Source organism: Leptosomus discolor, chromosome 1 (genome assembly GCF_034619465.1).
Source record: "Leptosomus discolor isolate bLepDis1 chromosome 1, bLepDis1.hap2, whole genome shotgun sequence".
NCBI lineage: Eukaryota > Metazoa > Chordata > Aves > Leptosomiformes > Leptosomidae > Leptosomus > Leptosomus discolor.
The window spans coordinates 119748870-119776429 of NC_141391.1; the positions used below are offsets into that span (position 1 = coordinate 119748870).

Genomic DNA, 27560 nt, shown 5'->3' on the forward strand with positions numbered 1-27560 from the left:
TGGCTATGAATCTTTTGCTCCATGGCTTTTCATGCAGCTTTCTTGAGACTAAGCTTTGCACAGTGATAATGATTACATGTTCAGATGTCTGCTCTTTGTCCAGTTACTATGAGATTAAAATGTTACTGACAATTTTATGTCCCTGCTGAAATGGGAAAAACTTTACACTAATTAATCTAATTCTTGCTCCTCTTAGTACTTTCTGTAGATGCATGTGTTGCATCAAATTGAATTTAAGTGTTGTTTTTCTTATGAAACATGGATTCCACAAGGTTGCAAGATGAGGACATTAAAACGAGCAAAGTCTTACCTCCTAGAAGGAGGATTATGCTGCTAAGCTTCCTGACCTTGTTGTAACCATATTAAATGAGACACCAAATCCTGTCTAAGGACAGGATTGTGCAGGCTGACAGGAATGTAGCCTTACAGAAATACTAAATGACATTAGCTTTTCATTGTCTTATTGCATGTAGGTGACCAAATTCAATTATGCTATTAGAAAAATCAAATTTAGATACATTTAGGCACAACTATCTCTATGATGACAGATACAATTAGAGTGGAATAGAAGAGGGTTTGGGGTTTTTTTCCCTCACCCATTCCTAGGAGAATGTTGCTACAGTTCTTCATCCCTGCCTTTTAGGAGACACCATCAGTGGAAGCTATCTGTACAGTCCAGTCTTTGTTTCATAGAAACTGTACAGTTTTAGAAACAGAATTTGATTATCCTCTTCTCACCACCTTTGCAATTTCAATCACCTTGCCAAAAACGGTGTAGTGGAATGAGTAAGTATGCTTATTGTGCTGGAGGGGTCTGTCTTGCAGTCTGTATCAAGGAGACAAAACAAGCTGAACCCATATTTTAAAGAATGACCTAAGTTTTGGCATGTCTTTCCCTGTATTATTCTTCCTTCTCTGAAGGGGGAACTTCTCTTAAACAAGTGACCAAACCAGTTAATCAAACAGCACCGAGTATGTCTGTATTTCAGGTATTAGTCCCTCCCCTAGCACATAGTCTGAAAATTTGCAGCAAGGATTCAGGGTTTCCCCTTACCCCATGAATTGTTTAACACACACAAAACCCTGCCTACCCAATTCCATGCTCTGGGAAAATCACCATATTTCCCTAGGATTATGTAGTGTGGCATACCACATCCTAGAAGGGAGCAGCTCCTTTGTAGCTGATTTTATCATAGCTTAGCAACTTATCCAAAGCAAGCTATTTTAGCCTTCCAGTAAAAACAGCTATGTAAACCCAGAATGCTGCTCAGCTTCGTGGGTTTGTGCAAATAGCTTCTGCTGACTCTTTTATGATGTGGGACTGACATTTGGACGGATCTGTGGGAAGCCTTGAAACAGCTCAAACAAACATGCAAAGATGCTGACTACAACTTGGAAGAAAAAAAAAAGCAGGACAGTTACAGCATAAGTGATTAAAACAAACCTCAAAAAAAAAAAATAATAGGTGCCTTCCAGCCTGTGCATGTCAGCATTTCTGTAGCAGGACAGTTATCTTCGCAAGGGAAGATCCTGCCATTTGGACTGACCAGGGCTTCCAGAACATCTGCTGAGGAAGGAGACTTCATACCTATCCAAGAATCTTGCCTGTCCCTCTACTGCTATAGTACACTGTGGAGGGAGACATTACCCTTGAGCAGTAGGTTCATTTAGGGTAATGGAAATTTACACACACACAGACTGGTGCACGTCTCCAAGTAATTGGTTTAATGATAGATATTCATCTGTCAAATTGTGTGATAAGCTTTCATAATAACTTCATAAGTCTTTGTTTGTTTACAGGCCCTGGGCCTGAGGAACATGCTCAAAATTAATTGCTGCTTTCAGAGAGTTCAGCACTGAGATTTACTCTAGTGCTACTGGTTAAGCAGTGCTTGTAGTTTTACTTTTTTACTGCTGGGTGTTCAAGTACTGGAAGGGGTACAGGATCTTTCACAGAGACAATGCCTCCTAAGTGTCTATACAGAGTCATGCTTCTCTGGGAAGGGTGTGGGAAGAGAGGTGCTTCTGAGAGTCTCCCTACTACAATTCCACTTGGGAGGTCTTAAATTTTTTATTTCCTTTTATATCTCCACAGTGAAGCAGGCTGTATGGTTTGGATTTTGTTTTGGTGGGGTTTTTTTTGGTTTTGTTTTTCCTTCTGTCTGTGTGCTTAGGCCTAGGTGGATTTCTTGGCCTTTTCAGATCCCAAAGTGATCATAACTAGAAAGAATTTTTTTTTTCCCCCCCAAAACAGGCAGGATAGGAAAGGACACAGAAAGTGTTCCCTTCGCCCATTACGCAGTAGACAAGGTTTTGGATTTTGTCATTGCCTCACTTGCGTGTTAGCTAGGATGCAAAAACAACAGTGACAAAAGCAGCTTCACGTAGTAACACATCTTGTAGTCCTAGTTTTAAATAGACATCAGATTGTCAGTCACCAGAAATTACTAGGAAGTGACTTTCACAGCAGAACCCATTTCACCAAGCTGAGCTTGCAGTCTACTGAGTTAGGCAACCTCTGTCAAGACCATAAACAGTTTAATGATTTCTAAAGGGAAAGAAGTGCACATGCCAGACAAAAGAGTAAGAAGGAGTCTAGTTGTAGCTGGAGGAAGCGAAGGGATCAATCAGTTGCAGATATGCATCAGCAAAATATTTCTTAACAACTGACCAAATCCTGCCGTCTAACTATTGTGTGAGCATTATCTGCAAAGCACGTGGAAAGAAGTTTGAATAAGACTCAAAAATAAATGCTCAGGTGCTGCAACCCACCCTTGTATCTTACTCCGCTAAGTACTACAGGTGACAGAGGCCAAAATGAATGAAATAGAAATTAAACCATGAGTAGAGGGTTGGTAATTTACAGTTGCAGGAGTCTGCACGTGTGTGCATACATATATACATGCAGAGTGGCATTTTTTCATAGGACAGCTTTCTCAAATCTCAGCAAACATAAAACTCTTAACACACAAACGTTCCCTCTGAAGGGACTCTAATTTCAGACATAGTCACAATTCAATTTGTATGCTTGCTATTTAAAACTAATTCAAGTTATGAGGATGCAACACAGGAAACATCTGTGAAATGTCAGATCAACTTGAAGAAATATCCAGTACTGTATTTCTATATTAAAAATTCGTTTTTACTCACTTAGCTGACATTTTGGATAGATGAAGCTTTTCAAGGAGCCGAGAAGCAGAAGAATCTCCTATATAACTTTTTCTGCAGTTATGAACCTAAGACCAGTTAGACCCTGAACAAGCCAAAAAGCCACAGTCATCAACTCTCTGCTTATATTTGAAGAACTGTCTTCAAATATGTATCAAACCTTTCCCCAGAACAGGAAAACATGCTGATAATGCCTGCTGGTCAAAGACTTGAGGTCTTCCATGTGCCTTTATAACCCATTGTCTCCTCAGAGAACCCTCCCAGGACAGGCAGTGGAACCATGTGCGGAGCAGTTGGTTTGAACTCACTGTTTATAGAAGTACCACAATAGTAAGGCAGAGAACTCCCATTAAGAACCTTGTTTCTTTTCCTATCCTTCACCCCCTTCCAGGGAAGAGTGCTCTTCTGGTGAAATGGAAGCAAGGAGGTGGTGGAGCTGGCTGTAGAGAGCTAACGCCACGTTGAATTATGCACAGCTTGAATATGCTACAGATTTATGTATTGCAACCTATGTCTTTTAGTACAATGCCCAAGACACTTGATAGGCTTCTAGCATGCAGTGCAATCATTCTTAAGCTGGTTCAAAATGGCATTGGAACTCTTTCCAAAAAGAGGGGGAGGAGGAAGACCTCACTGTTGGATTCCATTAGTCTGCCACACAGCAGGAGATGGTTCTCAGATTGGCAGAGCAGAGGTCATTTTGGAGCTAATACAAGTGACTCAGAAGAGTCCTCTGTAGTTCCCACAAAGAGTGAACATCAAAGTGAGCCATCCAGCTTCTGAAGGCCAGAGGGTAGAATGGTAGATGAACGGAAGGAGGTACAAATTATGCAAACACCAGAAGACTATTTGAATCCTTCAATTTACACAGCCACCCATCAGGTTGTGATGTCAGCGGCAAAACTGACACAGCACGTGACTAGATCTTGAGCAGAACTTTAGTTCTGACTGCATTAGCTGCAGCACAGAACAGCACAGCTTTTTTCTTCTGATAAGATCGTGAATGATAGAGCATAAGCCTGAGCACAAACCACTTGCAGTGATGACTTATGGCAAAGGTGAGGATGAGGAGATGTTTTAGTAATAGGGAACTCTTCAGCCAAACGTGAGACCAGTTTCTGCAACCTATTTATGAGCTGTTGGTCATTTAAATAACATAGAAACTGCTAGCACTCGGCAGTAAAGCAACTTGCCTGTGACCATTAACTGCAGCAGAGGTAGAAATCAGAAAAGCATCTACAAGCTGTTAAACGTACTATCCTGTTTCAGAAGGAAATTATGCATGCACACTACAAAGTAACAGTTTATCCAATAAGGTTTTAGGGTTTCTTTTCCTTTTTTTCTTTTCTTTTTTTCTTTTCCTCCCTCCTCCCCCAAGCAACAGAACAAAAAAAAAGTATTTTAATCTTAAAAAAAAAGCCTAGCATAGTATAAAACAGATTTTTTTAAAAGCATACATTGGTACAAATTTGTTTATTCCCACAAGAAGGGCCATTTGTTTCAAAACAAGTATTGCAGTTTTGTTAATCTAAGGCCCAAAATCACCCTCATTAGGTCTCTTATCCAGAAGGGATTTTGTTTCTATATTAAAAATGTAACAATTACATTGGCCTTTTACACAGTCTTTATTTTCTAAATTATTTACTGTGTACAGCCTACTAAATAGAAAATGAAATTCCTTTAGTTGATTCAGCTTATTTGCAGCTCAAATCAGATTGATCTCAACAAATAGATGCTGTCTGGAACTTATTTATGAGATTATTGTACGTTACTTTAAAATGTATTTTGCTTTGAGATTATCTTGGTTTTGTGTGAATAAAGCACGCCCTTTTCTCCACATACTTGCCATATATACTCTTAATGCTCTTAAGTTCTCATGACATCTTCTAGGGAAAGGAAGACATCTGACCCAGAATGGCATTTCTGCCATAAATGGTAGTGATTTATTGAGCTCTCTAACTAGTTCAGCCACCTTACAGCTCAGCTTCTTACAGCCTCACAAATCAGACCAAATTTTCCCCAGCTCTGCACACAAGGCCTCTATCAGATTACTAGGTCTTATACGCAGAGCAGGTAATTCTGAATTGTAATTTTTATGTAGGAGACATCCATTAGCATTAGTTTAGCTTAGCAGCAGTTACCTATTGGATTCATGTTATGCCAGAGAACACATCTTGTCCATTATTTCATCAATTTATTGTGTTAGTTTTCAGTCTGTGCCATGAATAATCTGAATAAATCTTTCCGTATGTTTCCATTTCTCCTAGATATTGATGAATGTGCTGAAAATGTTTGTGCTCAACTCTGCGTAAACTCTCCAGGAAGTTATAGCTGCTATTGTGATGGCAAGAAAGGGTTCAAGCTCTCTAAGGACATGAGGAATTGTGAGGTAAATCTGCACTATGTAAAATTCCATGTGGAAAAATCACAGAAGTTGGATATTTCTTGATTACAGGATAAATTAGATTAAGGAAAATAGAAGCTGTTTGAGAACTGATTCAAAATTTCTGAGAAAGTGATGAGGACTCTGGGCTGTGGTTTGGCTCACAAAGCAGACCTGGTAGGGATTTGGATGCCATTCAGCTCATGTATGCTTATTTACAGGAAACCTGTCAAAAGGAGCTTGCCTTAGCCAGTTGTCTTTATTCTCTACTGTTTCTAAAATAAGCCCCAGCTTTCTCCCATCAAAAAAATAATTCCTGTTCAGCTTACTCTGAGACAGAATACTCCATTTGTCCATATGTTCCCAGGTTTTCCTTAGACTGTGCAAAAGTTTTCACTCTTTCAGAGCTACTCTATGGTTTGCCTTTTTGGGTTATAAAAAATGGATTGTTTTCTACAGTTCTCATCTGCCATAGAATAAGAAAAAGCACTTAGTAATACTTGCTAGCTGAAGAACGTCTCGCAGCCAAAATCAGCTGTTCTTGCTCAGTTTGAAAATTTACACTTCTTAGTAGCAGAAAGTTTGAAACTCTGGAGAATTCCATCCAGTTCAAGGATTTTATTGTGAGTGGTTCTCTCTATACTTCGAAAGATTCAGGCAGGCTGAGACTTGTTATGCTAAGTGAGCTCAGATAACTGCCAACAAAAACACACTTCTAACAGTATAACAAAATCGGGATTAAACCATAGGAACAAGGTCAGACACAAATTTGAGCATGTATGTATTAGACATTGTTTATACTTTATGAAATTTAATATCTGAACAACACTGGCAGTCATTATATTTCATTTTGCTTATTTATGAAATAGGAAGAGTATCTTCTGGTCTCATTACATATTGTTTTCAATACCATTGTTCAAAAGTGATTAACTCTCTATCTGGAAGTTAGTTTCAGGCCTTTTAATTGGAAAAAAAAAAAAATTAATTAGCTGAAAATAGATACAGTCCACAGACTAGTGACAGTAGCAGGTGTAAAATGAAGTAGCCAGAAAATTCAGAATGAACATCCATATGTTTAATGAAACTGCTGCATTGTGAATACAGAAGTCAGAGTTTGGAAACTGCAGTGTTAACTGTTACCAAAGTACAGCAAGTCTTGAGAACAGAAAAGCCCTTCACACCTATACTTGATCGTTCGCTTCTATATGACTACTATACTGCCATCAAACAGAAGATATTCAAGGCCTGTTTTGAGGAATAACTTTAGATCAAAGAGATTTTTAGGCTTCTAATAGTCAATGAGACGGTCACTCTAAACCACATTCTAGAAAAGTCTTCCCACCTCTCTCCATATGCAGATCCTAGTTCCCTGTACCTGAAGGAAATCCAAGCGCTTTACTTTTAGAACAAAACTAGATATTACTTTAATTATAGCATCACCGTTTTAAGAGATAAAGACGTCAACAATGCCTTAGAATGTATACCTGACATTTGTTTACTGAATGTTTTACTAGTTTAATCTTGCACCACACATAAAATAGACATCATTCCTGGATATAAACATCTTTGTTTAGCAATTCAGGTAAATCATAGAATGGTAGATGTTGGAAGGGACCTCTGGAGATCATCTAGTCCACACCCCTTGCTAAAGCAGGTTGCACAGGATCGCGTCCAGGCAGGTTTTGAGTATCTCCAGAGAAGGAGAATCCACAACCTCCCTGGGCAGCCTGTTCCAGTGTGCTGCTACCCTCGAAGTAGAGAAGTTTTTTCCTCATGTTCAGATGGAACTTCCTGTGCTCCAGTTTGTGCCCGTTGCCCCTTGTCTTGTCACTGGGCACCACTGAAAGGAGCCTGGCCCCCACCCTCTTGACACCCACCCTTCCGACACTTGTAAGTAATGATAAGGCCCCCCCTCCTGCAGGCTAAAGAGCCCCAGGCCTCTCAGCCTTTCCTTGTAAGAGAGATGCTCCAGTCCCTTAATCATCTTCATGGCCCTCTGCTGGACTCTCTCCAGTAGCTCCCTGTCTGTCTTGAACTGGGGGGCCTGAAACTGAACACCATACTTCAGATGTGGCCTCACCAGGGCGGAGCAGAGGGGGAGAATGACCTCCCTCAACCTCTGGCCACACTCTTCTTAGTGCATCTCAGGAAACCACTGGCCTTCTTGGCCACAAGAGCTCATCACTGGCTCACGGTCAACTTAGTATCCACCAGGACTCACAGGTCCCTCTCTGTAGAACTGCTCTCCAGCAGGTCGACCCCCAGCCTGTACTGGTGCGTGGGGTTATTCCTCCCCAGGTGCAGGACCCTACACTTGCCCTTATTGAACCTCATCAGGTTCCTCCCCGCCCAGCTCTCCAGCCTGTCCAAGTCTCACTGAATGGCAGCACAGCCCTTTGGTGTGTCACCCACTCCTCCCAGTTTTGAGTCGTCAGCAAACTTGCTGAGGGTGCACTCTGTTCCTCCATCCAGGTCACTGATGAGTATGTTGAACAAGATTAATACCTGAAAGAACAAGCACCATTTTTTCCCTTCTCATTGCAACTGCAGTTGACTGACTGTGTTTACTCACATGACTTTGGCTAGAGCCTTAAGATTAGTCCCATTTTTACATACTCTTTTAGGCCACTGAAAAGCAAAAGTTGCCACAAATACTTAGAACTTTTTTTACAGTTTTCCCAAGAATGTAGTCTTAAGAGCTTCATATCCCCACTAATAGTTCTCAGAAATATTAATTCAGTGTTATTCCAGCAAAAATTGTGGTGTCGATTTCATCAACGTTCCTTTCCAGAGCTCAAATAGGACAAGAACATTCAAGGAACAGCCAGCTAGAAACATTTTCTATTAATATGTTACTTAATCCACTTTTAAATTGTTACTTTTTATTCCAAGTAGACGATTCTAGTAGTACTAGAGGTCGTTCAGCTATGAGTAGTTGTACATCAATATTGACAAATAAAAGGTGATATTTTTATTTATTTATTTATTTTTAAACTAAATCTTCAAGACACAGCTCTAGCTCCATTCCCTTCTAACACCTGATCAGGTTTAGATTCCAGACAACTTTAATAATGGAGCCTCACAGGACCCTAGTACGTGGGTGTCACAGGTCCCTGGTGAAAGAAAAATGCCTGATGGAAGGTTTGAATTCTTGGTTCAAATACTAAATATTTAAATATTAGTTGCAATCCACCAGAACTGTGTTTCAACCTGAATTATCTTCCCACAGCTTAAATAATGGACGTTTCAAGCAAAACCAAAATCACCCCCCTTCATTTGTACATAAATATTAAAGTTTAGAAAAAAAAATCCACACAAAAAAAACACACACAGAGGTAAGCCGTTGCTTTAAAAAAAAAAAAAAGACGCTAATATAGGAGTTGCTTCATGAACTATCACAATGCATTAACAGCTTTTTTTATTCTCTACTCTTTTCAGTCTGTTACTGCGTGTATCCCACTGAACCTTGAAAAGAATTATGAACTGCTTTACCTGGCAGAGCAATTTGTAGGAATTCCTGTTCTGTACTTAAAGTTTAAATTGCCAAATGTCACAAGGTAAGCATTTACAATTGATAAAAGTATGCATTGAAGTTATGGACATTTATTTCTATTAATTTTCTGAGGTTTTAGAAAGAGTGCATTGCATGCATAAATTGTATCACAATCTTCCTACTAGGTAAGATATCTTTATATGGAGAACAAATTCACTTGGGTTCTTACATACACAATCATAGAATCTTTTAGGTTGGAAAAGACCTTTAAGGTCGTCAGGTCCCACCCTTAACCTAACACTATCAAACCCACCACAAACCATGTCCCTAAGCACCACGTCTACACGTCTTTTAACTACCTCCAGTGGTGGCGACTCAACCCATTCCCTGGGCAGCCTGTTCCAATGCTTGACAACCCTTTTGGTGATGAAATTTTTCCTAATGTCCAATCTAAACCTCCCTTCACACAACTTGAGGCCATTTCCTCTTGTCCTGTCACTTGTTACTTGGGAGAAGAGACTGACAACCACCTCACTACAACCTCCTTGTGCAGCGCAATAAGGTCTTCCCTCATCCTTCTTCAGATGTTACAGGAAAATGATTACTGTACAGCTTCCAATTATATATGGCAATGGCTTTTATTTAGATGTTGCTGCTACTTCATTTCTGCTCTGGGTAGAAGCTGTGACATGCTACACACGTACTGCTGAGAAACAAAAGCAGGCCAGCGCTTGCTCCCCACCCCTGTGCTTCCTTTCACAGGGTGTTCCGAGGATACCGATAGAGCACAGTACCTTGTCTAGAGCACCGTCTGTATGATTTCCTTTACAGCTGTCAGAACAATTGCTAATGGTAGTGACCCTTTTATTACTCTTGGACTTCTTTGCTGCAGCAGCTGAAATTGCAGTGTTCCTTGACTTACTGACCGAACAATTTGAGGGTAACAGCAGCAGCAGCTAAGCTGGTGTTCCCCAGAGCCTTGGAACCTTACAGAAGGACATAAATATTGAGAACTTTTTCCTCTGCCACTATTCCAAGTTGACCAGGCATTAATGCTCTCCTGGAAGACCTTTCTAAGATGATAAATGTTTGAAGCCATCTTAATAGTCTCTGTGTAAATACAGAATAATTTTTCTGTGGGTCTGCGTGAGGCACAATGACATCTAGTGGACAAAGAGCAAGACTCAGTGAAAGTGACCCAAGTTAATTACAGCTCCCTTACTTGTTTCGTCTTCAGTAAATCCTAACTTCTAAATGCTTTGTTTTCTCTTTTCATTCTTAATCTATTTTATCTAGTCCAAAAGTTCTAGGAGACAAGTACTGTTTTTCACTATACTTACACTCTTTCTCTTCCACTGTACAGGTATTATAATATAAACCATAGTTTTGCTACATGCACATGTTCAACTAGCTGCCAAGATCCAGACAAGAAATCCTTGAATTAGAGAGTGATATATAAAAGGCAGCAGTAACCAAAGAAAATTGCTAGGTTGTAATTGTTGTAGGACAACAACTGGCAACCCTGTTGGACTGAAGCACATCATATAGATCATGTGTTTTTTTCCTCATTGTGTCCCCATGAAATGCAATAGGAATATTACATCTATCTTCTTAGTCAAGGGAGCATGATGTCCTTCACGTGTAAAGCTCATAGCAGGTTTGGGAACTGAACCAAGGCTCTTTCAAATCCCAGCTCGGGGTGTTAATCTCAAAACTTTCCACTGGATTCAGACGAAGGCGGCTTATGTTAGATTCTGCTTTTGGCTAATTGCATGCAAATATCATGACTGCTTGGATACAGAATTACCAAAAGGTTAATATCTATGAACTTTTTTTTTTTTTGCCCTGTTAATGAGTTATCCTAGGCTATACAATATTTCATGTTTCCTGTCTTCTTATTAAGATTCCTTCCTCACAACTCAGATTTACAGCAGAATTTGATTTCCGGTCATATGATGCAGAGGGAGTTATACTATATGCAGAATCCCTTGACAATACAGCATGGATCCTGCTTGCTCTTCGTGATGGGAAGATTGAAATTCAATTCAAGAACGAATTTGGTACAAAAGTCACCAGCGGAGGCAAAGCCATTAATGATGGACTGTGGCATATAGTAAGCTGGGTTTTCTTCTCCCCTTTCCTTCAACCCAGTGTGGGAACACTCTGACTTTATAAGTAAAGTAGGGAGAAACTAAGCAACTATTAAAAAGGCTTAAAATTATGCCTTCAAATCCCAAATTTAAAAGTCAACCAAGAAATGCACAACACCTTACATCTGGGAAATTGTGGCACCTGCTTACAATCAAGAAAGAGGTAATTACCTCTATCTGGCAATATAGGAATTCTTCTTTGTAATCATGAAAAAGGAAGCAGCAGAATATTAAAAAGTGTGATTGCATGGTCAAGTGCATAGTTATTAGATACTTTGTCTAAAGAGCAAGTATTACATTTGCTAGACCAGAAATCCGTCTCATTCTTCAAGCTTGCATACCTAAGATGAAAGGCCTTGCTCGCTTACATCATCTATAAATGGTACCACATTATCAACAGCAGTTAGGTTTTGTTTGTTTGTTTTTAACAGAGGTAAGAGAAGCTAGGATTCTGCATAGACCTTTTGTTTCAGTTCAGTACAGCATTCCTGAGATTAAAATGTAATTTGTATTTAAAATATTCTACATGTTTGTGTGTGTGTAATTATTTTTATTTAATTCTAGATATCAGTTGAAGAACTAGAACACAGCATCAGTGTAAAAATAGCTAAAGAAGCTGTGATGAGTATTAACAGCCCAGGAACTCTCTTTAAACAATCACAGGGTTTCTTGGAAACTAAAGTGTACATTGCAGGATTACCTCGCAAAGAGGACAATGCTCTTGTCAAACAGGTAAGTAGAATAATAAGAGTAATGTTGATTAATACTGTTCTGTTATTTGTTTGGTTTTGTATTGTTTGCTTAGTAGTCACAGAGGAAGGGAGAGTGATATGGAATCCATTTAGAAAATGAAAATCAGGTTATTAAACCACTGTTTTGAAAATAAACATGCATGAAGCTTTGTAGTCTGTCTTCAGTTAGGTTTCAGTTGTAAAACCACAGCACTTACGGTCTAATCTTCCAGGATTCCGTAACTTGTTTCCTAATATAGCTTCAAGACTCCCTAAATCACCACCACTTCTGCTGCAAGAGCATTTCAGAATGATACATGTTTCTGGTGCTGGCTTTTGCTAGGCTCCATCCAATTCATTGGGCAGGCAGGACTATGAGCATTCATTTTTACTAGGTTCTATAATAGCCCAGGCTAGACGAAGCCTGTGATTCTTTCAGTCTTCCATCCTCAACAGCTCTATCTTATGCTGAGGATGGGTACAGTGAAGTTGTTGCGACTGTCTGCTTTGCAGTCCGGGAGCCCTCAAAGTAATTGGAAATCTAAACAGAGAGGCAAGAATAACTGTGCAGTAGAGGCTGCACCTTTTTTTTTTGTTTAGCAAAAATTGATTTTTTAAAAGTAAGGCAGAGAGAAAAAATATGAAGCAATACAGCAACATCCCCTTACCCAATAGAAAGTAGTTATATTTTTTTGTATTCTGGTACAAGGAGAAGAAACCTTGAATGAGGAACAATGCTAGTGGTCGTTGTCTTTCAGCTACAGAAAAGCTGTTGTGACCTAAACAAAAGGACAGCATGAGCTTTAAAAAGTGAAGCAATCCATTTTGTACAGATCACTGGCATCAAAATGGGAAATGTTATTAAATCAGAAGTACCTTTTGAAGGCTGCGGTAATAAATGCATGCCATTTGTTTTCTCCCAGCATCAGTGCTGTAACCTATAGCATTGATTAGGCTATTATTGGCTACTCAGAAGTAAGTTGATGTGTAAAGTAATGCTGTTTTATTAACATTTTTAAAACAACTTTGAATGCAAACACCTACTGCTATAATTCTCGTACAGATTAACCCTCGGCTAGACGGGTGCATTCGTGCATGGAACCTAATGAATCAGGGACATTCAGGTGTAAAAGAAGTTATTCAAGAAAAACAAAGTAAACACTGTTTGGTAGCAGTGGGGAGAGGATCCTTCTACCCTGGCACTGGAATGGCAAAGTTTCAGATAAATTATAGTAAGTATTTTTCTGTCAGTTCTTATATTTTTTGCTGGACTGATGATGGAACTGATGAATTGTTAAAAGAAAGAAAAAGAAAAAACAAGGACAAACACACAAACTAAGCTATACACCACTGCATCCAGCAATGATTCCTGTAAGTTCTGTTAGAAATTTTCTTGAATGAGAATTCTGATCCCATGGTGTCACTCGTTTAATTTCTGAACTGCTTTAGGTTAGGAAGCATATTTTTTTATTTGCAAAGGACGGGCACTGTTGAACACATTCGCTTTCCAGAGATCTAATTCCATCCTCTGTTCATCAGTGGGGAAAGCTATCGTATTACTGACAGAAAAAGCAGATGGCGAAAAGGATCACCGAGTTTTGTGTATGCAATTTTGCTTCTGAACAAACACCCTGTGTAGAGATTTGAGATGCATCTCTTGCTGCGTCCTGAACCCAGAACTCTCTTACCTGACCTCCTGCCCTAATTTCAAAAGTTTCAACTCAGAATCTCCTTGTGCACACTTGAGATCGCAAAATAAAACATCTCTTGAGCATCATCCCAAATCCTATTGTCATTATACTCTTCCTCATCCCGAATGCTGTGCAACCCTTTAGCCCTGTTCTGATTCCCACTCCTTTTCATCCTAGGTCTTGCTATTCTTTCCCAGGCCTTTTCTTTAAATTCCCTAGCCCACTTCAAAAAATTTCTCCAGCTTTTTATATTCTATGCTTACAATAAACTTATATTAGAGTTTCCTATGCCACTCAAGTGTCAACTTTCCTCCTATTCATTCACTAACACCACACTGCCATGACTCCTCTTGACCTTTATGTTTGGGGCTGCTGCAATGGCTTCACCCACTCTCCTTCCTGTTCTCACAACACCCCACACCCCCAAATCCGAGAGGCTGCCCTACTATGAGGTATTATAGCCCACTGTCTCCCTCCCCATTTGGCTTTGTATAGGAATACAACGACCTCATTTTAGGATTTCTGCTTCCTCAAGAAATGACTAGAAATTAAGAAACTGCCAGAATTGACTGGGGGGAGTGGTGAGGAAGAGACACTGGAAAAAGATACAGGAGATAACAAATATTTCTTAAATAGTTATTTTTATATTAGCTTCGCTGTCAGTGCATCATAAAATCATATTTTCACCATCTGCATATTTACACACCTGCGTATTCCTATTTTAATAGTGGAACTGCTTTGGAATGTAAAAGTGTATGAAAACTGCCAATCTTCCACTCAGTGGCAGATTTATGAGTAAATTAGGGTTTTGGGTTTTATTTTGAACTGACTTCTGATGAATGTGGCACCTGGTCCATGTTAGAATGCAGAAAGTAGCAAAAAAATAAAAAAGTCCAATAAGCACAGAAGATTAGGGAAGATGCAGGATTAAAAGTGTTTCGTTTTGGTAGGGGGGTATTTTGGGTTTGTTTTTTTTTATTAGACATAGTTCTTTCTATAAGTTTCAAAGTTCATTGTTTTTCTGGAGATGAGTACTAATTTTTCCACAGTGGGAACAGATTAAACACTAATGCTTAACAACATATTAATTTGTCATTAGCAGATGAATTTATTAATTTCAATTATTCTTTTTAAACAGATAATCTTAACAGCGCTGAAGATTGGCTAATAAATGTGACTATGACTATTCGCCCATCCACAGACACTGGTGTTATGTTTGCCTTGGTTTCTAATGAAACAGTGCCTCTTGCTTTGTCCATAGTGGACTCTAACTCCTCTGACTCACAGGTGATCTTAGAAATATCATAGCAGCTGATATGCATATAAGTCACACCTCTTGTTTTTGTCTCATTTAACTTACTACTCCATTTGTGAAAAATCAAACTAAAAAAAGCTACTCACACTTACTTGCAGTGGAGCTGGTAGGTTGAATTAATATTTTGAAGAGCACTTAGATCATATAGCAATGTGCAGAAAATATGTTACTATTAAGGATTGCTACAGCAGTGACTAAGCACTCTTACATCAGGTACTATCCATTACCTCACGTCTTTAACCTTTCCTTCCAAATGCACAAAGCAGAGAGGGGAATATGACAGAAGTAGAATGATGATAGTATAGTAATGGCATCATGTTAGTTTCAGTTTGTAAACAGATCTTTTTGTCCTTAAGTTTCCCTTTAGATCTGTTTACATCAGGCATCCCAAGAGAGCATGATTATACACCAGGGCTAATCCATGCTTTTGCCTGAAATAAGAAGCTATAGTGAATGCTTGGTTACCTTTGAAACTGTAGCAGTACTCCTTTATAAGAGAAACAGGATTTCACCTCAGAACTGTAGCCACAGATTTTTTGCAGTGAACATTCTCACTTATAAATTTAAGAATATAAGTGAATGGCATTCATCACCAAAGGTGATGGTTATACATCAACTTCGGTAACTTTTCCAACTTAAGGTACCAGGTTTTTTGCAACGTGGCTCTAACATTTCCTTTTCTTCTACTTCCAAATATAAAATGCATCAGAACTAAGTGTAATTATGTGTTGAAGTTATATATGAATGACATCTTTTGTGACCTATCATTCTTCCATTTAGAAAATCATTGTAACCGTTGGAAACATCACTGTGGCACAGCTGGAATCAAAGAAGTTATGTACACCCAGAAAAGTGCTGGTTGGACTTCTAGTGACCAAACAGCAACTTGAACTGTCTGTTGATTCACACACAGACAGAAGCACTTCAGAGCAACTGTCTATCCTGCATCAAGCAATGATGAAAAATGTCTTTACCTACTTGGGTGGCCTGCCAGGTGAATCCTATTTCTTTTCATTAATTTAATTTATTTGTACAAGCCTGATTATATTCAGCCTTACCCAAGCTAGAAAAAGCCTCCAACTGTACAAAAAGAAAACAGGTGTCCAGTCTTGTCTCCCCACCCCAAGTGCTTCGCTTTTCAACAGTGGCATTAGAAGGCACGAGTCTCTAGAGGTTTGAATTCGGAAAATGTCTTGATTTTTGAGCTGGGGAGGAGTAAGAATTGCATATTTCTGAAATGCCATCAGCTGGCACAATTTAGGAACTGCAACAAGCATGTAAGAAAACCATGCATTTGTAAGCAAACTAAGTGTTGGTGCTTACATCAGCTTAGTTTACTAAGTTTACAGCTTAGTTTACTAAGCGCTGAATTAGTCAGGAGTATAGTTTCAGCAATTAAACTCTGGGCAATAAGTGACTGGCAATCTTTATGAGACAGAAGATGTGTTGAAACAGGAAATATTTTGTTTAAAGCAAGCTGCAAGTGTATCCCAAGTCTTAAGACACGTACAAGTATTATTTTGTACAGGAAGTGTACACATGCTTATCTATGAAATAGTTTGACTTCAGGGTGAATCGTGAAGAAAAACAGCATTGCTACAGATGAGGAATTTTCAAAGCCCAAGGTCCTCAAATTTGAAAATTGGTAGAGGATAGACACCACGGTTACCAAGTTACTACCAGCAGAGCTTTTCTGTATCCTGTATTAAAGTTATTGTAGGGAGAATGTCACAATTCCTAAGGAAATTCTAAGAATTTGACCAACATAGCCTTGAATTGACATCCATTTTACATGTAGGCTGCAGCCTCATGGCACTGCCCCAGATATAGCTCGTCTGCAGTATGTTTCTTCTGCAGGAGACAAGGGTGCACAGGAGTAGAAGTAGGGAAGGAACTGTGTATCCATTGGAGAGGATCTCTTTAGACATTTCTTCCAAGGTAGTGTACACAGTAACAGCTGGAATTATTGTTCCACCCTCTAGACTTGCTAGAATAAAAGGAAGGTGTTTAGGGCAGCACTGTAGGTACCACGGCCTATGTCTGAAGTGGCAGTTGCCTCAGTATCCAGGCCCATGTTGGAATTTACTTTTCTCTACAAGTCTTCATACACTGGTAATTGGGGAGGTACAAGATTTAGGCACCAAATATGACAATTTCTCCTCTAATCTTGTTTTTGAATGGATATGCAATACCTTGGAAACCAGATAGCCAGGTGAGTGCGATTCAAATAGAACGTGTAGAATGAGAAGAATGCACTAATGGTACAGTACAGATACCACAATAAGTAAGCATCAGTGGTTTTGTAATACCTCCTCACTTTTAAAAGAGTCACTATTTACTTAGTAAGGTGAGTCAGCAGGTTAACTGAGCCATAGCAACTTAACTAATATTCTTGTCATTTCTTAGACCTCTTAATCTTTGTGGTATTTAAATGATTCTTTCTAGTCCATTGTCAGCCACAGAGTAATTGGCATCTTAAGAGCTAAGACCTTGGCTTCAGTCATTCATCCCAAATAGATAAGAAGCAAGTATTAGTTACTTGCTGCTCGTTAAAAGTAAATGTAATCTCTCAGTTTTGAAAGGTGTCTTTGTCATGCAAATTAACAAAAAAACTCTGTACATGTAAGCATGTACTTAGAGGTGTCAAAAAAGCAACAAAACCCAATGTTATCCAAAGGAGCCTGTTCCACAACAGCCTCTGTTACCAAAGAGGGAAAAAGTAATACAGGAAAATTACTTTATGTCCCTGTGTACAGCCAGTTTGGCTACACCAATTCATTTACTTAGTGTAACTCACCCCTGAAAAGCCTCTGGGATTACTGAGCAGTATGAAAAGGTAGGAAAGGATCCCCACACTGAGCTTCAGTACACAGTGCTGCATGGTTAAAAGGCACCTAACAAAAAAGAAAACCACCAACTTATTTCTTGAAGACCATAAGTTCCCATTTTTGATACACATTCCTTCAAACTAGTATCAACATTGGGAGTACACCTCTTTGTTAATTCATTCAGCACAACCATTGCAGGCTAAATGAGACTCATACAGTTCTATGACAGCAGCATTATAATCACTGGAGTAAAAAGAGCAATAGGGCATGATTCTACAGGACTGTTTGTGCAGTACCTCAGCTTACAGCAAAATAAAATCACAAGGAAGCAACATTTCTTGTTCCCTGGACAGGAAAGATAGATGGACAAATCTATCTTCTAGGAGGAAATAGGGTGATTAACGTCTGGGGGGGGGGGAAAATGATGCTCTGGAGATCAGCTTCTAGGCATCCTTATTCTAGTTACTGAAGGTACTTGGGTCACCTTACATCCACCTTGTAAGAATCCAGTTGTACTCCAAGACCTCAGAGCCATGCCTGCTTGATTTTGTGCTTAACATATTGCTTCCTGGAAGTGTATCCATGATCTGATGTTGTCATGATCCAAACAGTACTTAATTGAGCAACAGATAAAGTGAGTCTTTTACAGAGAACTCATTTTGAAGAAGCAGTAAGGAAGCAGTAAAATGTGTGGAGTTCCCAGGAGTCCCCTATCGGAGAACTTGCAGATTTGCATCCAGAGTAGCTTTCTGGCAAAAGCAAGATGGTTCTTTCTGTAACCTCTAAACTCAAACATCTGTTTGTAGGTCAGGACAAGAACAGTGGACTCCAGGAAACAAACTGTTGGTTCACTGTTGTTAATACAGTAAATGCTACTATGAAAAACATTCTTGTAGTTCAGTTTCTGGATGGAAATAGATTCCTAATGCGTATTTCAAATTTTACTGACTTTTCTTAGCTTTGCTGACTTTTTCTCTATCTGAAAGGAAAGGGAGAAGAACTTGAGTGTTTCCTGCCAAATTGCTCTTTTCTCCCATGGCTGACTAATAGATGAGGAATGGAGTATTCCCCATGATTCTGCTGATCTTAAAAATACGTAAGAATTCGCATGCCTTGGCCTAATAAATTGAATGTGTTTCTCTGCAGATGTTCCTCTGGGTGCTACGTTAGTAACCGCTTTTTATAATGGCTGCATGGAGGTGAAGGTCAACAACAGACAGCTGGATCTGGATGAAGCCATTTCCAAACACAATGACATTAGATCTCACTCATGCCCACTGATTATGCAGTAACCATTCAATTCTTAATTTAACTTTTTTCTTTCAGATATAATTTGTGTAATTAGTCTCATGCCGTAATGAAGCCTGTATTATTTTATTCAAGATGTGCCAGGAAAATAATCAACAGCGTGGTTTTCCTCCTCTTATGTAGAATAGGGGAAAAATCCCTTCTCTTTTCAGCTGTAAAGAGACAATCAAGATCAAAATTCTGTAAAATGTTCTTCTATTCATATCAGTGATAAGTCTTAAAGCTAGATTTATCTTCCATGTTCAGACTATGCCCTTGATACATTTAGTTTGGAGAGAAGGTTCAGGGAGTTCTGTTTAGAAACAGTTTTACTCTTTAATTTTCGTATATCAGCACAAAGTTACAAGTTGTAAGTTTTGATAATGTATTTGAATCTAACCAAAACCAGACTCATTAAACTTTCCCAAGCATAGCATATAAAGAAAAATCTCTACAGGTTTTGTAATATGTGCTTTTGGTAAAGGAACAAATATCCCAAAACCCAGAGCCCAAGCTCTCTGTGAGTATGTTTACAAGTTGTATCAATATTGATAAAGCAATTTCAAAACTGAAATGTTTTTCTAAGTAGCTCAGTTTTGGAAAATATCTCTTGTTACACTGTACCAGCTTTAATTCTTCTGTCTTAGGGACCCAGCTTTAGACTTCTAACAGACTTCTGGATCAGGTTAGGTAGTTTACTTTCAGAGTGGGTTAAAATACACCCCAGGCAATTTTGGAAAACAGAGGAGATGGCTTGAAAGAAGGAGCTCCGGTCTTCATCGCAGGATGTCAAACTGGAATTTGCTACATGTAGCTGAGAAATTGAAGCAAACGTTTCTTCCATTCATGACAAGCCTAGCACTCCTCAATATGAGCACCACCATCATATTCCCCTTATTTAGGTCAATCTTGCATTCAGAGCCCCGGAAGAGATTTGTTTGTGTTTCAGACTGACTTGGAAGCCTAAGTTTTGCTAGTAACATCAGAATGTAAAGCCATATTCTGCTCAGCCAACTTTAATGGGACAGGTAATTAGAAAAGTATTGTTTCCCTCAGGTGTGCTCATTTCAAGCATTTCTGATATTTCTTTAACATCCTTTGAGTTTTCTTTCCACTTCCAACCTCATTTTCAGACAACCAGAAGCCTCCCTGTGCAGCTCACCTAGTGGTTTTGTTAACCCCAAACCAAATAAGTAGCGAGAGAATTGCTGTAAGCAATGAATATATACTCTCATCCATCAACCGAAGAGACATTTATCTGCCAGGATTCTTGACCTGAGGTTTGCTTTCTTCACTTGAGACACTGAAGTGGAAATGTATCTACAGAAGGATGGATTGTGACAATATTCATTTTGAGGATTGCCTTTCTCCAGAGATATTCCCAGTGACATTAGTGAGGTTTCTTTCATTGTTGAGTACTAACATTAGCACGTCAGTATTGCCGAATCTGAGCCCATCTTTCAACATTATTGCTTTGTCTGAGGTTATTGGTAACTTCACTTCCCACTTATGTAGTGTTATACAGGATTTGCTCTGACTTCCACACCAGCCAGCCTCAGTAGGGTCTCTGAATCTGTCCAGCACTGGTTCATACGTAGCTGCTTACCATCAGGATCACCATACGGCTGACGCCCAGGGGCTAACTGCCAGTCAACTACTAGTTCACTTTTCTAGGGTGGCATGTAAAAAAAGCTTTGATTTCCCCCGGCTCCATAGGGGGAAAATAATTGCAGGAGGACATCCCTCCCTCCTCTTCTCACATCCCAGCAAACACATTCTTCATTTTGGCCTAAGCTGAAGAATAACTTAACTGAAATAAGCAGGTTTTGCATGCAAGGCAGAGCAGAATTTGGACTTTTGACATCACGTGCACATGTGATTACTGCATTTATAGCATCTCAGCAGTACCCACTGAATTCTGGAAAGCCCTTGGGTCAGGCATTGCCTTGTCCAACAAACACAGGAATGCTGAGAGGAGGAACACAATGTAAAGTGTCAGCAGTACTCTAAATGCTTATGTCTGTCTGTGCGAACAGAAGGAAAGGTTTGGGGTTGGTTTGTTTGTTGGGAATTTTTTTTTTAGGTTTTGTTTTTAAGTGTAATAAATGGTATAGAGGTAAAACGAAAGAAACAATTTCGTTTTCTCACACAGACACCATTTCTTTTTGTTTTCATGTAATAATGTTTTCGGGTTTTGTAGTTATGATGGAACCTCTGCACATCTTTTTTTTTAATGTGAAAGTGCCTACCTATTGAAGAATTAAATAAAGCAGCATTTGCAAGTTTCTTTTAATTTTAAATTTTATTTGCATTCTTTGTACATTTTCACTGTGCAAGACCTGTTCCAGTGGTCAAATGGCTTACTCAAGAGATCGTGATAATTTTCAGCATCAAAGAAAAGAATTAGCTCAAATTAGTATGATATCCAAATAGGCATCCATATTATCTAGAAAATTATTAGTTGTTTAATATTGCCTGAAGAAATTAAGCTTTGCTTAAAACAACCACATGGAAGAAAGGAGATCAGTGAAAGTTATCGATTCCTGTATTTTCTCCATCAGATGTATTTTTGGGCGTAATCATTTCAGCAAGGGCCACCCTATGTTTATGGAGAACAGCTGGACCTGCTCTGTGCTTTTTCAGCTCCTATGCACCAAGTGTTACAAATCAGTACATCCTAATTTCCTTGAAAATGAAATCTAGTCATGGAATTGGTTCTCATTTATGCTAGAAGAGTTTCCCACTTACATGCCTGATCTAAGTTTACCTTACATACTTTAATGCCTCCATGTGTCCTGGTAGACTGAGTGCAAACACTTCCACTATTGATACTCAAGATTAGCTCTAGAGCTGTCACCTTCCAAGAAAGAGAGGCCAAACTAATTTGCAGTCATTGCAGTCCTGTTTATCACAGAACAATGTGCTGATGCTCATCCTTCAATGCTGTTAATCATATGTACATGCTTAGTATTTTGTTGCCTCATCAACCTTGTTATAGCAAAATAAGTTTTGGGAGTTTGATTTGGGAGCCATTTCATGGTTCATCTGCCAATAAGAACAGTTATGTACCAAAAAAAAAAAAAAATAGATACAAGGAAAACTAACAACTAATACCAAAGGGGTAAGTAAGGCATCACTTTGTGAATAACAAAACAAACAAACAAAAAAGAACCGAGATACTCAGACTCTGCATTTGTCCCACCTTCTTTTTCTGACCATGGTCCTGCAGCAGCAGTCCAGAGCTAAGCAGCCTTGGTTCCTGTTAGTTAGCTTATTACCTAACATGTTGGTGCAAAAGCAGCAACAAGACAGAAATACTGTTGTACTATCATCGGAAATGGAATGTCTACAAAAGTCCTCCATCCAAACTACCTATGAAACCTTCAGAGTAACTGGGTTTACCGTTCGTGTTTTTTAAAAATCCTTCCTAGCCACAAAAAGACTGTACCCCCTTGTTACACTGGGCATATCCTTTTGCTCCAAGGGTCGTTACATTTCAACAGGAATAAGTGAATAAGCCCCTAAATCATAAGCTGGTTCCCAGTAAGGGAGCTAGTATGTTGCTTATAGCCACTTGAATCAATTAAGTAGTTCCAAATCAGCTGTATGTAATTCAGGACTTAATTACGTGGCTTTAAAAAAAATAAAAAATTTAGGGGTTTTCAAAGGAATTCGTAGCATCTCAGCAAACTAGGAATGTGGAAAAATCACAAGTAATGAGAAACCACTATCACACAACACAGATTTGCAGAGCCGCAGGTTTCCCTGCCTGTCATTTAGGATGAGGACCATGGGAAATGCAACAACATATAAAGTAAAAACCAGACCCCCACCCACTGCCCAAGCAGGTAGGTGCATTTTGGAAAAGTCAGACCTAAGTGCAAAAGTACTTTTAAGAAGTACTGTGGGCATAATTAACATTTTCATACATTAACATAAAAGCACCATATGCAGCAATCTGTGCCAGAAGATTTTTGAAGTGGCACGGTGCTTTGTCTCTTGATTTTGGAAGCACCAAAAAGGCAGAAACATAGCCCACCTTGGTGCACTGCCTTCTGTCCAGTCTAGCCAAGCACCTGGGGGAGGGACACACACATACAAAAAAAGACTCCATCAGAAACAATATTAACCAAAAAACCCCAAACAAACACATAACACACACACCAAAACCCACAAGCCTATTTGATCCAATAGATGTTTTCACCTCCTTTCCTCTCTCTTCCAATCTATGCCCCTCCAAACACGTAAACATCTCTTTCAAAAAAATGCAACTCACTTTTTAACTTCATTTGGCAATTTTACATCATCCAGAATGGCAACAGTTTGCTCAAAAGTTGGGGCTGTGTCCCCCCCGCCCCTCCCCAAGGCCAACTTTACAAATGCATGTATTTGGACAGGCATGCTTGCATGTAAATGGAGCTTAAACAAGGACTTCAGATTGCCCTTGAGTATCTGTCATTAGGAGAGTAAGGGAAAACACTGAAAGTGCAAGACTCCGGTTTGGGGTGCCAGACCTGCTACAGATGGAGTCTCTTGCTCACCTTACCTCGTAAGCAAAACAGGTCCTTGAAGCACTTCTGAACAGCTTGCTTCACTTTTGTAAGACTTAAGCCTTCCAAAATAGTGCTTTATTTCTTAATGCTCATTGAGAAGCCATGTTTCCCTTCCCTCCCACCCCCCAGTTAAGAGGTAAATGAAAGCCAACACAACAATACACTACTGCGCGGTTACAAAGAGCCACACAATTAGCTTTTCTAGAGACAGGACCAGAATCAGCCTCACTCTTCTCTGATCGGGTCAAACTTCATTCGCTGAAAGCCTGCCACAGCGCCAGCAGGGGAAGCACATGCTGACAGCAATGTTGGCACCTAGCATAAGTGAACTGAAGAGGTGGTGAAGCCCACAGGACCAGAGGGCGATACTTCTAGAGCTTACTAGTGGTTTTATTTATGATAGCATATATAAAATATTAATTAAAGGGAAGGCTTTAATTAGTAGGACGTAAGACCACTACCAGACACGTACTAAGTTATATGTGAATTGTTGCAAGGGTTGGGTAGCACAGCAGATAAAGAATAAAAAAGGGCCTTGCTTAAAACAAAACCCAAGAAAGAACAGCTCATGTATAAAACAGACAATATTTCTGATTATTCAGAAATATCATTCTGATTATTCAGAAATATCATTCAGCAGTAGCTTACGTTTCCAGGAAAGGTTTTGCTCTTCTTCAAGTCCCGGTAAGATTGCCATTAGCCAAAATTCTCTTAACCACCCCACCTCCCAAAATAACCCACAAATCTAAAAAAGAAACTATTATTAGAGCAAGCCTTACCCTTTTCTAGCCTATCAGAGAGTGCTTGATCATTCCCACCAGCTGGTTACAGACTCCTGCTAACGCAGCCCATTGAAAAACAATCTTCTCTTTTAAACCTGGGCAGAAGCCAGCCTTTTGCTTAAAGGGTTTCTTCTGGAACAAAAGGTTGTGTAGATTTAATACACCTGTTTGCCTAGAACAGACAAACCCTACTACCTTGTGATTCATGACTTTATGTTACCACACTGAGCAAGGGAGGCATTAGGCAAGCTGCACAGATGAACTGAAGTTTGTGTCTTGGTGAAGGTTTACACACGCTCTCACAGTCTTTCAGAGGATTCATAAGTAGTTCCTTGGCAGCTTCACAAATTCCTTGTAGTGAAGTCATTACACTACACTTGCTGTTTTCCACAGATGTGAACCAGGATGACATCAGGATCTGCCCCAAGGTGTCTTTCCATCCGCTGGGGTGGGCCAAAAACCTCAGTCTGTGGGGTGCTCCACCCTGTATGGGAAATGAGATTAGTCCAGGTCAAACAGTCAGGAGGGGTCTGGTGTCCTGTCTTCACAAGTCAAGGCTGCTTTTATAGGCACTTAGCTTTTTAGACAAAGATAAATGAAGAATATTTCCAAGCATGCTCCATATAAAAAAAGATCGTCTCTTTGAATACACAATGGATAAGGACAAACATTTCAAGCAAGGTGAGCGCAGTTACTATAGGTCTTTTTAAAGCAAAATGAGCCTTGCGGTGTTTTCCAAACTTTATTTACATGTAAGAAATAACCTGACAAAAATTAGAAATACAGGATGAATTTTTTTCAAATAAGTGGACAGAATAACCATAATAATTTGGGGCAAGATGGGTTGGTAAGTTCTTTACATGTCACTGAAGAGCCCAATCATTGATTTAAATGATGTGAATCTTCTTTCCAAATTTTGTTCCTGCAGAAAATGAAATGGTTTTTACTGCTGTTGTAATGGCTACTCTCTCACCTGTTTGTGCTCTGTAGCAACCTTTCTTCTGAACTGGCTTTGGACTTTTATCAAAAGATGAAGATACCAGAGGTCCAAGGTTCCCCACCACCACCGACATTAGCAGTTGATGCATTCAGCAGTTCCTTGCTCTATTTCGGTTGTCAGTGATATCTCTATCTGAAGCTGGTGAAGCAGAACTATGACCTGTGATCTCAAGGGCTGAAAATGTAGTTTAGCTCATCTATAAGAAAGTGAGAACAAACCTTGCCAATATTTCAAATGTTCAGCTTCTGCCAGAAGCCTGAAACAACTGTTGCTAACCAAGGATGAAATTGATTTAATCATTCTTGCCTTACACCCTGTTGTAGGTCTTGACACAAAAAACACCCTTCACCCCCCAAAAAAACCCCAACCAATGAAACTTTAAAAGTGGACATTAGTTGCTCAGGAATATGCACAATGAGTATTAAACAGACCTCTGAAGTAATGCCTTTTGCAAATTGCAGCTAGGTTTATAGGTCACTGCCCCAGTGAGAGTGTTGGGGACTCCAGTGTGCTAGCAAAATTCACCTCTGCGTCTGTTCCACCAGAGTCTGAAAGTCCAGTTGCTTGGCATGGCTATGTCCAGACCTTGGAGGACAGCTAGCTGGCTGTCACTCAGTTCTCCTGGCAGAAAGGAGATGCTGGCTGGCTGTGCGAGGCAACCAAATGATAGAAAGCAGGTGGTGCATGTCTGGTTGTTTGGGGCTTGTCTTCAACGGCTGTTATGAAGGCCTGCCATCTAGAGGTGCCATTGGATGCTCAACTGCTGCGTAGTACAGAGCATGGGGGACGTGTAGCCTATAGATGACCCATCTACACTCCAGGAAGCAATGGCACATTACAATACTTTGTCTTGCTTTAAACAAGCTGTATTTGACACCGTCATGGACAATGGTGCAAGCCCATTTGTGCTGCTTTGTAAGGGAGAGAAAATGCCCAGGTAGTACTGCAGCTGTTCTGGCTACCCACCCACCGCCTCCACAGACACTGCAATGTTTATGTGTTGATTTGCAAATATGCTTAACAGCAATTCTGCATCTTCATATTATCTACGAGGATTCATCTGCTCGGAGTTTGGCTTTGTGCTGCAGGTGACAAGGTTTTCACTAGAGTAGAAGGCCAGCTTTGTTACATTGCCTTATAGGGCAAAAGCCAATCCTGCCCTTCGACAGTTTTATTTTGCCTTTATAGCAAGAAAAATTTTGTCCAAATATTGTTCTGAAGGAAATTCTCTATTCTATGTTAGTCCCCTCCTTCCATGTATTAGGTTTCCCATCTATCATCCGCACCAGTGAAACCAGATCTGTGGATGTGCTGCTACTCACTGAATGTTCACATGGAAGTTCACCTGAGTACCAACAAAGCATTTTAAGATCCAAATGAACGAATGTACATGCCTGGCCTGCTTAGCTTAGCAATACAATAATGGCTATGGTAGCTGCCAGCACAGCAGCTTCACTTGCAGTGTAATAGGCAAGTGCTGGGTTCTTCCAGGCTCCGGCACCATCCGCACTGTGGAGCCCACCCACTGGTATTTAGTTATCAATTCCCTTGCTGTTTCATAAACCAGAAGAGAATCTGTCTCGCTTTCTTATGACCGGGTTGGTCATATAGGACCCTACCTCTCTCTCTGCATTTGTAAAACCTCCTTATTTCCAGCCCTTTCATTCAATTTTTCTCAACTCCAGGCTCTTCAAATCTCCTCATGCTTCTGGACAAGGAAATGCCTATCTGAGCTTCCTTTTCTGATTTGCATCACACTTGCCCTGCCTCTGCTGTTGATCACAAAGTGGGATTCAATGCATCTGGTGCCATCCAACAACAGTTCAGTCTTAATACTTAAGTTATATATCTCTGCGAGTTGTACTTGCACTTATGGGAGAACATGATCCCCTACTGTTCCCCTGGACCAGTCTGTCAGAAGGGGATGTCCTGCTTCTAAGGTTGTTCTGAGGTGTCGTATCCCTCTGTGATGTAGTTTTGAAGGGAGAGGTGTTAGCTATCATGGAAAACCTGAATTTTGAGCACTCTCAGGGTAGTGACAGTGCAGCAAGGCTCCTGTCTGGCCCTCTGAGGTGACATAAGCAGCTGTTGTTGAATTCAGGTCTGACTCTGTACCCAGACTTGCCTTAATTGCTGCACTTCCATCTAGCCCATATGCAGGGAGTTGGTGGTGCTATGA

The 27560-nt window shown here is 39.8% G+C and overlaps 1 protein-coding gene across 1 annotated transcript in view; it reads left to right on the forward strand.

Annotated features, from left to right (window-relative positions):
• The window catches only part of PROS1 (protein S), a 32927-nt gene extending 13876 nt beyond the window's left edge, over window positions 1-19051 (forward strand). Inside the window, exons 8-15 of the mRNA XM_086463327.1 lie at window positions 5436-5557; window positions 8990-9108; window positions 10968-11157; window positions 11759-11926; window positions 12989-13157; window positions 14755-14903; window positions 15712-15925; window positions 18906-19051. Coding sequence (XP_086319453.1) covers window positions 5436-5557; window positions 8990-9108; window positions 10968-11157; window positions 11759-11926; window positions 12989-13157; window positions 14755-14903; window positions 15712-15925; window positions 18906-19051 — 1277 coding nt within the window. The remainder of the gene's footprint in view (window positions 1-5435; window positions 5558-8989; window positions 9109-10967; window positions 11158-11758; window positions 11927-12988; window positions 13158-14754; window positions 14904-15711; window positions 15926-18905) is intronic.
• Window positions 19052-27560: the final 8509 nt, after the last annotated feature.